The sequence below is a fragment of the Quercus lobata genome, chromosome 9 (genome assembly GCF_001633185.2).
Source record: "Quercus lobata isolate SW786 chromosome 9, ValleyOak3.0 Primary Assembly, whole genome shotgun sequence".
NCBI classification, from domain to species: domain Eukaryota; kingdom Viridiplantae; phylum Streptophyta; class Magnoliopsida; order Fagales; family Fagaceae; genus Quercus; species Quercus lobata.
In genome coordinates, this window is record NC_044912.1 from 11,522,274 (window position 1) to 11,537,275 (window position 15,002).

The 15,002-nt window shown below is 38.0% G+C and overlaps 1 protein-coding gene across 1 annotated transcript; it reads left to right on the forward strand.

The window, feature by feature from the left end:
* Window positions 1-14,005: 14,005 nt before the first annotated feature.
* Window positions 14,006-14,671, forward strand: LOC115961223. Its single transcript, XM_031080238.1, has one exon. It carries the CDS (start codon window positions 14,006-14,008, stop codon window positions 14,669-14,671), a length of 666 nt encoding a protein of 221 aa, XP_030936098.1.
* Window positions 14,672-15,002: the final 331 nt, after the last annotated feature.

The window sequence follows — 15,002 nt, forward strand, 5'->3', positions numbered from 1 at the left end:
CAAAATAAACTGAAAGTTTTCATGAGCTGATACGGTTGCTCATATTATTTTAAATAAGCCAGTAAAGAAGGATTAAGTGGATCTAGGCCTGCTCTTTTGTTTTGTTTTGTTTTTTTTTTTTTTTTTGAAGACATGACATTCTTGATCAAAAGGAGGAAAAAGATGAAAGCTGCCCCACACTGGCTATACATACCATGGGAGAAAAAGAAAATTTTTGTTTTTTTGGTTATTTTAATAAATTAATAATTATAACAATAGGAGAGTGGAATTTAAACTTAGATTCTCCTCATAAAAGAGATCAAATAAATAATAATATCACTCAGGAAGAAGGCTCTTGATAAAAGAATGTTATCCTTTCTATTGAAGCAATCATGCTCTAGAGGGGGGCGGGGGTACTTAATAATATCAATATCAATGTCACTTGATTTTTCCTTTTCTGGCATCAAATTGAAATTTTATTAAAGGGGAAAAAAGCATCAGAAACTTGGCTTCTCTTTATGCATGAATTTGCTTGAGCGAGAGTCGAGCAAAATTCTTACGAAGTCTCTATTTGCATTATTTGTTTCACTAAAGCGAGTTTGAATTTCACTTAAATAAAAATTATTTTATTAGTTTTGTAGACCCCAAAAAGTACCATTTAACCAATTTTAAGGACAAGGTAACTATTAATCAAATTATGAAAAGCCCTTGGTTGTGCAATCAACAACAATGTTGTGTAAACAAGTGAGTGCAGCAGAAATAAATAACACACGATGTGGTGACTTAGGAAAAACCAATAGAACAACAATTTCAAAGTAAAAACTATTGGGAGGGCTTGACCTTAACAACCACAAGGCAAAACAAATCCAATAATTGAATTGAAGTGTTTACGACATAGAATTACCCAATTCTAAATTAATACAACCTAGTAGTATATGCTACTACTAACATTACCCAACATAACTCTGAATCCATAGACTCTTCAGTTATGGAGTTTGTTGCATATGAACCTCCGTTCACGACTTCAATTATCTACTTGAAGATTTTGGTCCAACACTTGATACTCTAGAATTTGCAACAACTTCAACACCACCAGATCTGAACATGCATCAATTTTGATAACTGGTGGAGGCTTTTGAGAGTAGGAGGCCCCAATACTTTCGGATTCACAATCAGTATAGCTCTAAAAAAAATTTCATGACCCCTAGGCTCTTCTTATACATAGGCTTGGAAACATGAAACCCTAGTGACTTGATGGGCTGCAAGGGCTGAAACACGTTGCTGGTCTGTTGCAATTTGGTTGATCTAAATTTTAGCTTGATCGATCCAAATTAATGTTCGATTGATCGAAGAACGGTAGAAGAGTTTTTGAAATTACAAAAACTAGAAACTGAAATGCAAAACTTGACAGCTGTCTTGTCTTCATAAATAACTTCTAAAAGAACATACACTTACAAGACACATTTTGTTCACAGTTTGTTAACCTAAACACTAAACCCAACATCTTTGAACTTGAATTTTTTCAGTATCAATTAGAATTGAGATAAATGCATCCGTTGATTTTGTCACATGAAATATGCCAACCTAAAACCTAACATAATAAATTTCAAATTGGTACGTGTTTTTTTTTAGAAATGATTCCAGAAAATTAATTGAGATAAAGGTGTCAATGATCCACTTATTTCCCAAAAAATAAAAGTCATTTGTTCACCAAAAAGGAGAGACGTGAGCCATGCCCACTGCTTATATTTAATTCATACTATGATTCTCTACCTCCCCAAAGATCCCAACCAACCATACATAATTCATTTTGTGTTCAGTCATTTCTTTTTTGCACTCAGTCTCTCTCTTTCAATGCTCAAAAATTGAAACCTAGTACCTATTTTTTAATGGTACACCAACTTCTATAAAAGACAAAAATATTTTATAGTGGAAAGTCCAACAGCAGATCTCTACCCAATGTTTTAAGAGTGAAACATTTTTTAGTGGAAATCCTACTAAAATTCAATTTACGTGAGATGCCCAAGAGTCCAGGGCTTTATATCCAACCCAAAAACTAAAGTTATTACATGGAGAAGCCAAAAATATATATAAACTTGAAACATTGCTATGCGGCAAAACTATTTCTGGGAATTGGGATTCTCTAACAATTTAAGGTCAGTCAGTTGTTTATATAAGCCTTTAGGTATGCTTCATCCTTTTTTCTTTTTTCCTTTTTCTTTTTTTTTTTTTTTTTTTTTTTTTTTTTGTGTTGTATGATTCACCTGCACTTTTGTAAACGTTGTTTTCATTTAGTGGTCCATGATGAACACAAATGAAAGCTTTCATATCCATATGCATCCCATACAGGATTCGTTATCAATAAAATTATTGCTATGACTTTCTATATAATGTGAGATCATTCAGCTCCTCTCCTCCATCACTGACAGAAAATATGCTTAATGAAAGATGACATTGCTTATACATGCAGAAAAGCTTTTTGTACAAACTACCAGCTAAGTGAAGGAGAAGACCAGTTTTTATACCTATTGAGGTATGTCATAGTCCTGAACTTACATGTTTTTCAGCTTTGCTAATGGCTTTATTCCAAACCACAGCAAAGTGCAGCAACTGCAAAGCAGTAGTTGAGATAAACAGAAATAATCAAAACAAGAAAGAAAATCTGCACTACAAATCTATATCTATATAATATCTAAATGCCTAACCTTAGCATTTATTTCTTCTATTGAACCATATCATCTGCCACGTCATTTTCTTTCCATTATTTCTTTGAAAAATATGAATATAAATATTAAAGTATGGAATAATTCTGTAAGGTTGAATTTATTCAACCATCTAATTGGCTTTATTCCGTGCCAAATTTGCTTGTATTTCAGCATTTAGTAACCCTGTATTTAGGTGGGCTTGTTGTAAGGGTAGTGAGTGAGATAGAGTGAAGTTTGCTCAAGAGTGTGCAAGAAAACAGAGACTCGCGGCTTGGCCTCGCGGGTGACTCGCGGCTGCAAGCCGCCAGATGCAGCACATGTGCCAAGCATGCCGGAAGGTGAACAGTCATGCTAGCTGGAGCACTACAGAACAAAACAGGACAACTGGCCATATGGTTATCTCGCGACTGGATCTCGCGACTTAGTCAAGTCGCGAGGTTAAACCACGAGCCACCCCTGTTTTGTAAATCCTGACGTTTCACATTCCTCTCTCACTCCAGTATAAATACCCCTTTTACCCACAAATGTAAGAGAGCTTCTAGAGAGAATTTTGAGAGAGAAACCCTAAAGAAAAACAAGATTGATTCACCCACAATCTATATATTAGAGTCTCTTCAAATTCCTCAACTCTCTTCCTCTCCATTGTCAAATCCTTGAGAGGTATTTTACCAAACCTTATTCTCGTCATATTCATCACTGTGAGAGGGTTGTTTGGATTTCTAGGAAGCAGTTAGGAAGGAACCAATCTTCATTGGTTGATGCTACGGTCTAGTAGCGGAATCCGGGAAGCTAGAAAAGAAAAAGGTTCGGCGCAACCTCGTTGGAGCAAGAAGCTTGGAGGGCTTAGGTGCACTGGGTAGATTAGGCTTGGAGGGTCTATTACTGTCCATGTATCCCAACTATATTTTCTAGTGGATTGTTTACCGCTTGGAGGGCGGCGGAGAGGTTTTACGCCGAGGGCTTCGGTTTCCTCTTCGATAACACATCGCGTGTTGTCTTTGTGTTTGCATCTTCCTTCCCTTTTATCTTTGCCTTTTATTATCTGTTGTGGATTGTGATTTTAATTTGGCTTAGATAGTTTATCCAATTCTATATTGTAGCTTATGTTCATTTTCCGCACACTAGTTATTTGACATAATGCTTGAATTGGTTAAGTTGTAATTTGGGGGTCTAAACGTTCAATGGTGTTTATACACATATTTGAACTTTCAATTGGTATCAGAGCGGGTACACTTTTATTGGTTTCAATACCATTGTGTGATCCTTGACTCCCTTTTGAGATGGATCGGTCTCAATCCCTAAATGCACCTCCATATTTTGATGGTAGTAATTATGCTTTTTGGAATGTTCGCATGAGAGTTTTTCTGTGTTCTATTGATGAATCTGTTTGGGATGCTGTTGGTTGGACCAGACCTGAGGCAGCCAAATCCACATGGGATAAGGCAGCACTCGCTGCATCTAATGCTAACAGTAAAGCACTCAATACTATTTTCTGTGGTGTGTCTCCAGATGAATTTCACAGAATCTCTCACATTACCGTTGCCAAAGAAGCATGGGAGATATTGGAAACCACCTACGAAGGCACAAAGAAAGTTAAAGACACCAAGTTGCAAATGCTAACCACTCGGTTTGAGGAGCTCAAAATGAGTGAGGATAAGTCCTTTGACTCTTTCTATGGGAAGCTAAATGAGGTGGTTGTCAGCAAGTTCAATTTGGGGGAGAAAACGGAGGATTCAAAAATTGTAAGGAAGATCCTTCGATCATTGCCGGAAAGTTTTCGTGCTAAAGTGACAGCGATTGAAGAGAGCAAGGACCTTGATGACATCAAAGTCCAGGAGCTGGTTGGTTCTCTTCAGACGTATGAGATGTCGCTGCCCAATCAACGGAAGAGTAAGTCTCTTGCTCTTAAGACCATTAATGAGAAGGTGGAAGATCAAGACTCATCGGGAGAAGATGTGGTTGATAAAGATGTTGCATACCTTGTTAAAAATTTCAGAAAATTCTTGAAATTCAAAAATAATGGCAAATTTGGTGATAAAGGAAAATTCCAAAGTTCAGGAAGGGAGAAAAAGGAATTCAAAAGGAAAGATGGAAAAGAATCTCAACCTACACAAGGTGTCACTTGTTTCGAATGTAACGGATATGGACACTTTAAGAAGGAATGTCCGAATTATTTGAAATCGAAAGGCAAAGTGTATGCCACGACATTGAGTGACTCGGATTCATCTGACTCAGAATCTGAAGAAAGCTGTGATGGAGAGGGGAACTACTCAGTTTTTATGACTATTGCTCATGTTGAGTCTTCAGACGAGTTGAATCTGCTTGTACGAGACCTTGGAGAACATAGTAATGAAGAATCACTGGGAATTGTTGAAGAATCAGATGCTGAAGAAAATGAAAGCACAGCCAATCTTCAAGAGAATTATAACTCACTCCTGGAGAAGTCGGGTGAGTACACAAGGGTGGCCAAGGCTGCTGTGAGAAAAATGAAAAAGGCAGAGGAGGATTACAAAAGTCTCCTAATCCGATATAGGGAGGCCAAATGTGAGATAGAAACACTGAATGGTGAGCTGTCAGAAGCGTACACAAAAGTGAGATTTCTTGAACAAGAGGTTGTGCAAGCAAATGCTAAAATAGAGAGGGTCACCACCAAGAAGCTAGATGATGTTATTTCATCTCAAAAGAGTTTTTCAGACAAATTCGGATTAGGATATACCGGAGGAAGTAGCTCATCTGGAACTGTCACTAAAGAAGTGAAGTTTGTAAAGGCTAAAGATCCAGTTGTAGTTGACCTTACTGCTGAGAAGCTCAAGATGGAGGAGAAGAAGAATGTGGAGTACCAACGTTTGTTGAATCCCCAAAATCAGTATGTGGGCAGGTCTGAATCTCGTGCCAAGTCTCGTCCACGACCACAAAGAAGTCCTAGATCAACTTATGTGTGTCATCATTGCGGACTTCAAGGGCATACTCAACCAAATTGCCAAAAGCTGAGAGCAAAAAATAGTGCAACTCCTCAAAGGTCAGGAGGACCTAGAAATGATAGAAGAAATTGGGCAGGTGAACAATCTAGAGATCAAAATGGTGATCCTAGAATGATGAACGTGATGAAGATGATTGGTGCATTCACCAACTGCTTGGAGAGCTTCTCACGAAGGTTTGAAAGCCCTAACTCCCGTACCCAATCCTATAAGGAAATCACCCCAAACGCAAGTGACGTGTGGGTGAAAAAGGGTACTCATGCATAAGCATTACAACATGTCCATGCATTAATACTTCCTATGCTTTGCGACGATATTTGTTTGTTTGCTTGTTGTTTTTGCTGTTGGTTCTTTGCTTGTCTACTTGTGCATACTTTAAATTTTTTTTTTAATCTTTTTCTTCTAGTGTCAAAAATCCAAAAATCACATAAAAAATTAGAAAATCAAAAAGTTTAATTGACATTGTTGAGTTTTTGTCTCAAAACCTGTTTTGCCTTGTACCTTTGTGCTAATGGCTTTGTGCATTATCGAGCATTGCTTGTTTCTTTGCACTCATATCACTGTGGGAGAAATCTTTAAATCTATGTGATTGTTGTAAATAGATCTTCAAACTTGTCATGAATGATTAGTTAATGGTTATGATGATCTTGAGACTTGCATAGACTTGTGTCTATATATCTTCCCACTCTTTACTTTTGTTTTTGCTAAGAAGAGCTCACCAAATGTAAATTTCCAAATGAAAAGAGATATTGAGCTGCAAAAGTCTGTCGCACATTCTAGTATTCGACTAGGAAAAAGGGTAAGCGACCTTATATTAAAGTGAATGTTTATTCAAAAAGCCAAAGGCTAATTCATTAAAATGAAATATGAAATATCACTCTCACAATGAGAGGTGTTTGTCTCAAAAAGGATCAAAAAGATCAAAGGGTATGATTGAAAGTGGAGTCAAATGTAAAGCTCCAAGATATGTTATCAAGTTTTGTGGGAGGTCATATATACATATTTCTATAATTGAGATGGATCACATGATCTAGTGCTAATTGTGTATGCCTTGGTTGAATTGATCATTGAAACTTCACATTAGACTAAGGACTATCTCATTGTTGATATCCACACACAACACATAAGTTTATGTTCAATAAATGCCATATTCATTTGTATGATTGTACTTGATGAAATGTGTTTTCAAATGCTCAATATTTGTTAATTCAAGCACAAAAAGATTTTTGAATGTTTTAGGTATTTTTGGAAAGTATTTTGTTTAAAAAATCTGAAAATTTCAAAAATCCATTTTTGCCCTGTTTTGGCGACTCAGTCGCGGGTAGATCAAGTCACGAGCCTCAGTCACGTCTTCGCAGGTCATTTCTGGCGACTTGTTCACGAGTGGAAGGTCCAGTTGCGAGGGTTACTCAGAGATTTTCATAGCTCAACTCGCGACTCTTTCGCGGGTAGACCTTCCAGTCGCGAAAAACACTTAGAAAAATTTTTCAAACTTTTGTCTTTGAGTGTTTTGGCAACTTGAACTGGCGACTTGTTGGCGACTCTCTTAAGTCGTGAAAAATGCGTGTTTGGCAAAAATAGGGGCAGTTTTTAAATCTTTTTCAGTTTTCCCTCGAACTTTTGTGACTGTTCATCTTCTCTCTCAACTATCTCCTTCCCAAACACTCCGTGCTCCCATTTCCAAACTCCATTGTTGCATATTTTTTACTCAAAATCTTCAAGTAACAAGTATGGGTTTTCATTCTTGAACTCCTTTCTACTTGATTTTATGTTTTTCCCCTTGATTTTTCGCATTTGTTCATGTTTTTGAGATGTGTTTGTGTTTCGGCTATTGCTCTATGTTCATGCTTAGCCTGTGGATGCTGTTGCTTGAGTTTGAAATTATTTTAGTTGTTTCATTTTTGGTCTTCATCATATGCTTAGCTAAGTGTTTCTTTTTATTTTATCTGATCTTGAGCTGATGAGTTGATTCAAAATGTTCCTATTGTGGATGTGAAGTTTACTGTGCTGAATGTGCATGTTCTATAGTGTGATTCTATTGAGAGCATCTGTGTGTTTTACTATGCTATTTATGAGTCATGTCTTTCTCATCACATTGTCTTTAGGATATTTTCTATCTCTGCTACTTTATTTCTCCCCTGCATTCTTCCTGTTGTTCTTGTGTGTCCACTTTTTAAGCCTGTTCATCTGTGTGGTTGATTTCAGTAGCATGAGGTTTAATTGTTTAAGTTTATCTGAGTGGAGGCATTTTTGTCCTTGTCACTAACAAAGTTCTGTTTTGTTCTACACATGCTTTGTACTATGTTGTTGTGGCCTCTTCTGATTGTTCACGGATGGCTCCCTCACCTCCAAAGAAGAAAACTCCTGCAAAGAAGGCTGACAAACGATTGAAAATGGATTCTAATCTGTTTAGGTCAGTTCAACACTTTGAGAGATACAAGGATTTCTTCTTGAAAGCAGGAATTATTCAAGAAAGATTTGTAGATTTGGAGGATTTAAGAAACTCCTTTATCCCCAGCTGTTTTGAAGGGAGAGGATGGGAAAAGCTTCTAAGTGATCTCCCTGTAGTGTGTGAACCCCTGATTAGGGAGTTTTATTCAAATGCTGTGATAAGGGAGAATGATTTAAGCTGCTGGGTTAGAGGTAAAGAATTCACCTTGGATGCACATGTCATTGATGATGTGCTAGGGCTTGAAGGATTAGAAGATCAGGAGTTTGTCAATTACAAAGATAGGATTGTATCTATTGAAACTGTTCAACAAAGGATAGGTGGACAGAGAGAAGGGAAATGTCTGAATACCACAGTTTTTCCAGTGGACATGAGGTGTCTAACAATAATCATGATGTTTAACCTCTATCCCATAAAGAAGTTGACTACAATCAACTGTGCAAGAGCAATCTTTCTGATGGATCTCAAAGAAAAGACATTCATTGACATCAGTTCCCACATATATGACACTATTATGGATGAGACTAGAACAACTTCTAGGCCAAAACTGATCTTTCCTAGTTTGCTAATGAGGATCTTTAGAAAGAAGGGTGTTCCAATCCCTCAAGACATCAGTCCCATGTCCACACCCTCTGTAATTAACAAGCTTACCTGCAAAAGGTAAGTGTTAGGCTTCCAAGAGAAGAAGATGAAGGTGATGAAGGAGAGGGTGTCCCAATGGAGACTGAAGCAGAGGCAGCAGGGCATGGATCAACCTCAACACCCAGGAGGAGTGGCAAAAGGACTAGAGCATCAACTTCTTCAAATACACCTCTAGATGCTTTTCAAATCATTCTGGATCGACTTGATGGGATCAGAGGAGTCTAGATTGAGCACTCTGAGAGGATGAGAGCCATGCAGGACCAGATTGATATTTTGTCTGCAAAACTTGACAGCTTCACCACCCAGCATGGACGGTGACCCTTTGGCCATTCCGGTCAAAAAGGGGGAGATGTTTCTTTTTGTTGTTGATGACATTGTTGATGAGAAGCAGAAAAGCAGCTCTTAAGGGGGAGTAATGTGTTAAGGGGGAGTTGTCAAAATCAGAGAATTTATTTATATATGCTTATGTTTTGGGTACTTGATGTTTATATGGGTTTGATACACTGTGGTTTTGTTGTATATTTGTTTCTAACTCATAACTTATACTCTTGGCTTAATCTTTTATATATTTTGTTGATGTTATTCAGGATATATTGGGGTTTGTACCCATGTGCTTATGTAAGCTTTTAGGGTTAATGTTTTATGCATATTATGTAGGCTTTATGGTTTGTACCTTGCTTAAAGCAGCCTTTTATGCTATGTTGAAATCAGTACTTCTATCTAAATGTCTTGCATTTTGATTTATGTACTGTCACTCTTGTGCCCTTGTAGGATTGTTCCTAGATGCATATACTTTGTGTATTATGCATTGGTTGAGTGTTGTGCATACAAGTATCTTGCCTTGTGCTTGTTAGCTTGTATGTCCTTGTGTTCATTCCAAGTGTGAATGAGCATTGTGATCACTACCTTGTGGTGATTACTTGGTTGATCAAGCCTTGTTTTGAATCTTCACTTCATCTTTGCTTGTTCACCTTAAGCTTATTTCATATGCATTTCATGTTTTTCTGCATACAATGATCATAGTGTATTGTTGTGTTTCAGGAGTTTCATGTTCTTATGATTCAAGTGCTTCACAGCTTCTAGAGTTAGGTGTGAGTGAGTTTTGTTTAACTGTTTCCAACTCACATGTTTAGTCTAGAGTCTGTTTTAGGGTTTTGTCACGGAATAGCCAAAGGGGGAGATTGTAAGGTTGAATTTATTCAACCATCTAATTGGCTTTATTCCGTGCCAAATTTGCTTGTATTTCAGCATTTAGTAACCCTATATTTAGGTGGGCTTGTTGTAAGGGTAGTGAGTAAGATAGAGTGAAGTTTGCTCAAGAGTGTACAATAAAACAGAGACTCACGGCTTGGCCTCGCGGGTGACTCGCGGCTGCAAGCCGCCAGATGCAGCACACGTACCAAGCATGCCGGAAGGTGAACAGTCATGCTAGCTAGAGCACTACAGGACAAAACAGGACAACTGGCCATACGGTTATCTCGCGACTGGATCTCGCGACTTAGTCAAGCCACGAGCCACCCCTGTTTTGTAAATTCTGACGTTTCACATTCCTCTCTCACTCCAGTATAAATACCCCTTTTACCCACAAATGTAAGAAAGCTTCCAGAGAGAATTTTGAGAGAGAAACCTTAAAGAAAAACAAAATTGATTCACCCACAATCTATACATTAGAGTCTCTTCAAATTCCTCAACTCTCTTCCTCTCCATTGTCAAATCCTTGAGAGGCATTTTACTAAACCTTGTTCTCACCATATTCATCACTGTGAGAGGGCTGTTTGGATTTCTGGGAAGCAGTTAGGAAGGAACCAATCTTCATTGGTTGATGCTACGGTCTAGTAGCGGAATCTGGGAAGCTAGAAAAGAAAAAGGTTCGGCGCAACCTCGTTGGAGCAAGAAGCTTGGAGGGCTTAGGTGCACTGGGTAGATTAGGCTTGGAGGGTCTATTGTTGTCCATGTATCCCAACTATATTTTCTAGTGGATTTTTTACCGCTTGGAAGGCGGCGGAGAGGTTTTACGCCGAGGGCTTCGGTTTCCTCTTCGATAACACATCGCGTGTTGTCTTTGTGTTTGCATCTTCCTTCCCTTTTATCTTTGCCTTTTATTATCTGCTGTGGGTTGTGATTTTAATTTGGCTTAGATAGTTTATCCAATTCTATATTGTAGCTTATGTTCATTTTCTGCACACTAGTTGTTTGACATAATGCTTGAATTGGTTAAGTTGTAATTTAGGAGTCTAAACGTTCAAGGGTGTTTATACACATATTTGAACTTTCAAATTCATTATGTCTTTACTCATTCTCAAAAGTAATTATAAATAAACGAAAAGGCTATTTTGGTTCTTACATTTTGAGCTCATAGTCAATTTGGTTTATATATTTTGGTAGCAATTGATTCGGTCCCTATTATTTTTCATTTGCAACTAATTTAGTCCCTACCGTTAATTATTAACAGAAAATACTAATGGTGTGCATAGTTGGCATACATGTGGCTAAAAAAAATAAAAAGCCACATCAAACAAATAAAATAAAATAAATTTGAAAGGATGAATTAAAAAAAATTCCCAGCTTTTCTTGCAGTTTCTTAGTGACCAAACACAACTTAAAACACAAAAATCAAACTAAACAATCACCCATCACAAACTAAAAGATCCTACAATAGCTCCAAATCAAAATCAACTCCATTATAAACCCAACCACCATAATACAACCATCAAAAATCAACCTAAAATAAGATCGTACTAGATCAGATCAATGAGCTTGGCCTCACAGTTGGATTGATAGTGTGTGAGGTGGAGATCTTCTAGTGGACTTGTGATGGCACAGGTGTAGGCTAGGTTTTTACCAAAGGGCCATGGTAAACAGGTTGCAACCTGCAAACCTTCCATGGTCCCATAACACAACCACATCAATTTTCATTTGCATGTGGCTTCCTCTTGTCCATTTCATAGATTGAGTTTTTGCTTGAAATCAAATTTATCACCTTGGTTGAAACAAGTTTCTAGCGTGTGACTTCCGACGGGCTCCTATGAGTTGGTATGAACTGTGTTGTGAGTTATTGATTTGGTGAATGATGTAGTGGGTCAAAATTGACTTGTTCTTCTCTGGTTATTTTTTGAGGTTTGATTTATGTGCCTGGTTGCCAAGAAAGTGCAAGAATAGCTGGGAATTTTTTTTTTTTTTAATTCAACCTTTTTTCATGTGATTTTATTTTTTTAATTTATGACATGGCATTTTTTATAGCAATTAAATATTATTATTATTTTATCCACCACATGTGTGCCAACCATGCACACCGTTTGCCACATAATCATTTTGCATTAGTAATTAACAATGGGGACTAAATTAGTTGCAAGTTGAAAATAACAGGGACCAAATTTACTGCCCCAAAAATGTAGGGATCAAATTGATTGTGACCCCAAAATATAGGGACCAAAATAGTATTTTCGCCTTATATATAATCAACCATGATATGACCATCACTTTTCACTACCGTGACTTTACACATTCTTGAACCTAAATGTAACTTATAAGAAAAAACAAATACATACATACATATACATACATACATACATATATATATATATATATAAATGTATAATAAACACCTTAGGCAGAGACACCATTGATTTTTTTTTTTTTTTTTATACTCATCCAAAAAAAAAAATTATTCCACCATTGTATTCATATCTGTATGTTAATATGGTATTTAAGGCTAGGTTAAAGGGTCTAGTTCCACTCCTACTTAGAAAACCATATGTCATTTTCATCAACTTCAAGGGATAGAGGTAAAGCTCTTAACAAAGGTTTTTCCCCCTTTATTTTTTTAATATATAAAATATTATATGCAAGTGATTTTCCTAATATACTTTTTTGTGGTGTACCAACTTTCTCTACATGGTACTTGTAGGGGTGATAGGCCCAGGAGTACATATCTATATATATATATTAGGCCAGAGGCCCAATCTGAGGACATTAAGTAGTCTGAGGACGAATAAACACCTTCCTAAAAATCTATTTTGTTAAGTAAAGAGGTGAAGTTTGATCATGATCATCTAAGAAGGCAGTCTGAGGAGGAATACCTCCTTAGCTGAGCAAAGCCGAGGTCAAAGGTGCGGTTTGACACCAAAAGCAACATTCCGGACAATTCCACTGATGAGGATAAGTATCCAAAAGGAATAGGACAAAGGGAGGCCATGAAATATCTCAAGGGAAAGCTGCTACCACCACATTGAATGCTCTACAACTAACTCTCTGGCCGCATTAATGAGGAAATGATACCTGAACAGTAGTTTTCAACCTTACAGCTACTCTCCAGAGACTTCAGGATGGTGCTGATTTAACAGAGATCAACACCAACACTCTAATCTACACGTGGAAGGAAGATATAAAGGCAGAGAGATAGTATAAAATAGGAAAAAGGTAATGATAGAGGGGAATTGAGAAATTAAGAGAAAAACACTATAGCAATCAAGAATTGAACTTGAAATCAAACTTGAGAGAAATATATAAGAACTGATCTCCTCGAACTGTGTCGATGATGATTTTATTTAGAATAAACCAGTCTATCTTCATTTTCTTGTCATCTAAGTCCACTTTACTTGTTGTCTGATTCATTAAAGTCTAGTTTTCCAACCCACTCTCTACAAATTCATTGTATTGGGCTTTTTGGGTCTAAGTTTATATAACTTTGGGCTAGGGACTCAAATTGTGTCCTTACAATTGGCGCCGTTTGTGGGAAATTCTAGTGCTATAGTGACTTTTACATCCAACCATGGTAGGTTTAGGTTCGAATCTGGAGGAATCTATGGGGTCTCAACGTCAAGATCATTTTGTTAATCTTGAGCACAGAAGGGACCGGGAGATTAATCTGCATACCAACCATACTAGCAGGAGCCAGTCTCAGGGTAGGAGCCATGTCTCTCATGAGGATAATGCTAGAAACATGCAGTAGGAAATTGATCATCTGCAAAGAAAGTTGCACTGTGAACAACGGAGAAAAACTCCTTCAAGGTCTATTTCTTCTTCCAGTGAGGAAGGAGATGGCAGTTACAGGCCCAGATCGAGGACTCCCCCCAGTGAGTCCTTCCCGTATAATAAGGACTACCACCATGAGCATAGAAACAGAGCTCATCTTCCAAAGGCTTGGGAAATGATGCAATGAGCAGAGCTCTCAACCAAATTTTCAGATCACCTTTCACACATAGAATTAAGGGAGGGAGACTCCTCGGTGGTTCACTCAGCCCACGTTCACCATGTACAATGGTCAAACAAACCCTGTGGAGTATATAAGCCACTTCAACCAAAGGATGGCAGTGCATTCCAAGAACGAGGCTCTAATGTACAAAGTATTCCCATCCAGTTTGGGGCCTATGGTAATGAGGTGGTTTGATGGCTTGGGAGCAAGTTCCATTAATTCCTTCAAAGAACTCACTCGAGCGTTTGAATCTTGCTTTATTACATGCAGTAGGGTTCCTCAACCCTTAGATTCCTTGTTATCTATGTCCATGAAAGAAGGGGAAACCCTGAAAACATATTCGAACAGATACTGGGAAATGTTTAATGAGATAGAAGGTGATTTTGATGATGTGGCCATAAAGACTTTCAAAGTTGGCCTACCTGCCGAGCATGGTTTGAGGAAGTTCTTGACTAGGAAACCTGCTAGCAGTGTACGTCAGTTCATGGACCAAATTGATAAATATAAGCGGGTTGAGGAAGACCAACAACAAGGCAAGGAGAAAGGTAAGGTTATCCCTCAGGAGAGGAGGAATTTCAAGTCGGACCGCTACAACAATAACAAACCCCGAAGGGATTTTGTTGGGCAATCTGGGTCTACAGCTCCTCAGGTGGTTAACACAGTGTTCCGAGAGCCAGTCCATCAAGTCTTGGAGAAAATCAAGAATGAGTCATACTTCAAATAGCCAAACAAGATGGGAGGAGACCCTATGAGGTGAAACCAAAGTCTTCATTGCCAGTACCACCAGGAACGAGGACACACCACCGAGGACTATAGAACTCTATGGAATCACCTTTAGCAACTATTCAGGGATGGAAGATTGAAATAGTTTTTGTATCGGCCCAATGGGCATGAAGACCAAGTAGGGTTAAGGGCTCAAGGGAACGTTTCTTCGAGACCCCCTTTAGGTACAATTAATGTCATCTTTGCTGCTCTTGGGAGAACTGGCTCGCAGCCCTCCAGGGTGATGTCTGTAGCTCGGCCACCCGCCAAGGACTCTAATCCTAAGCCGAAGA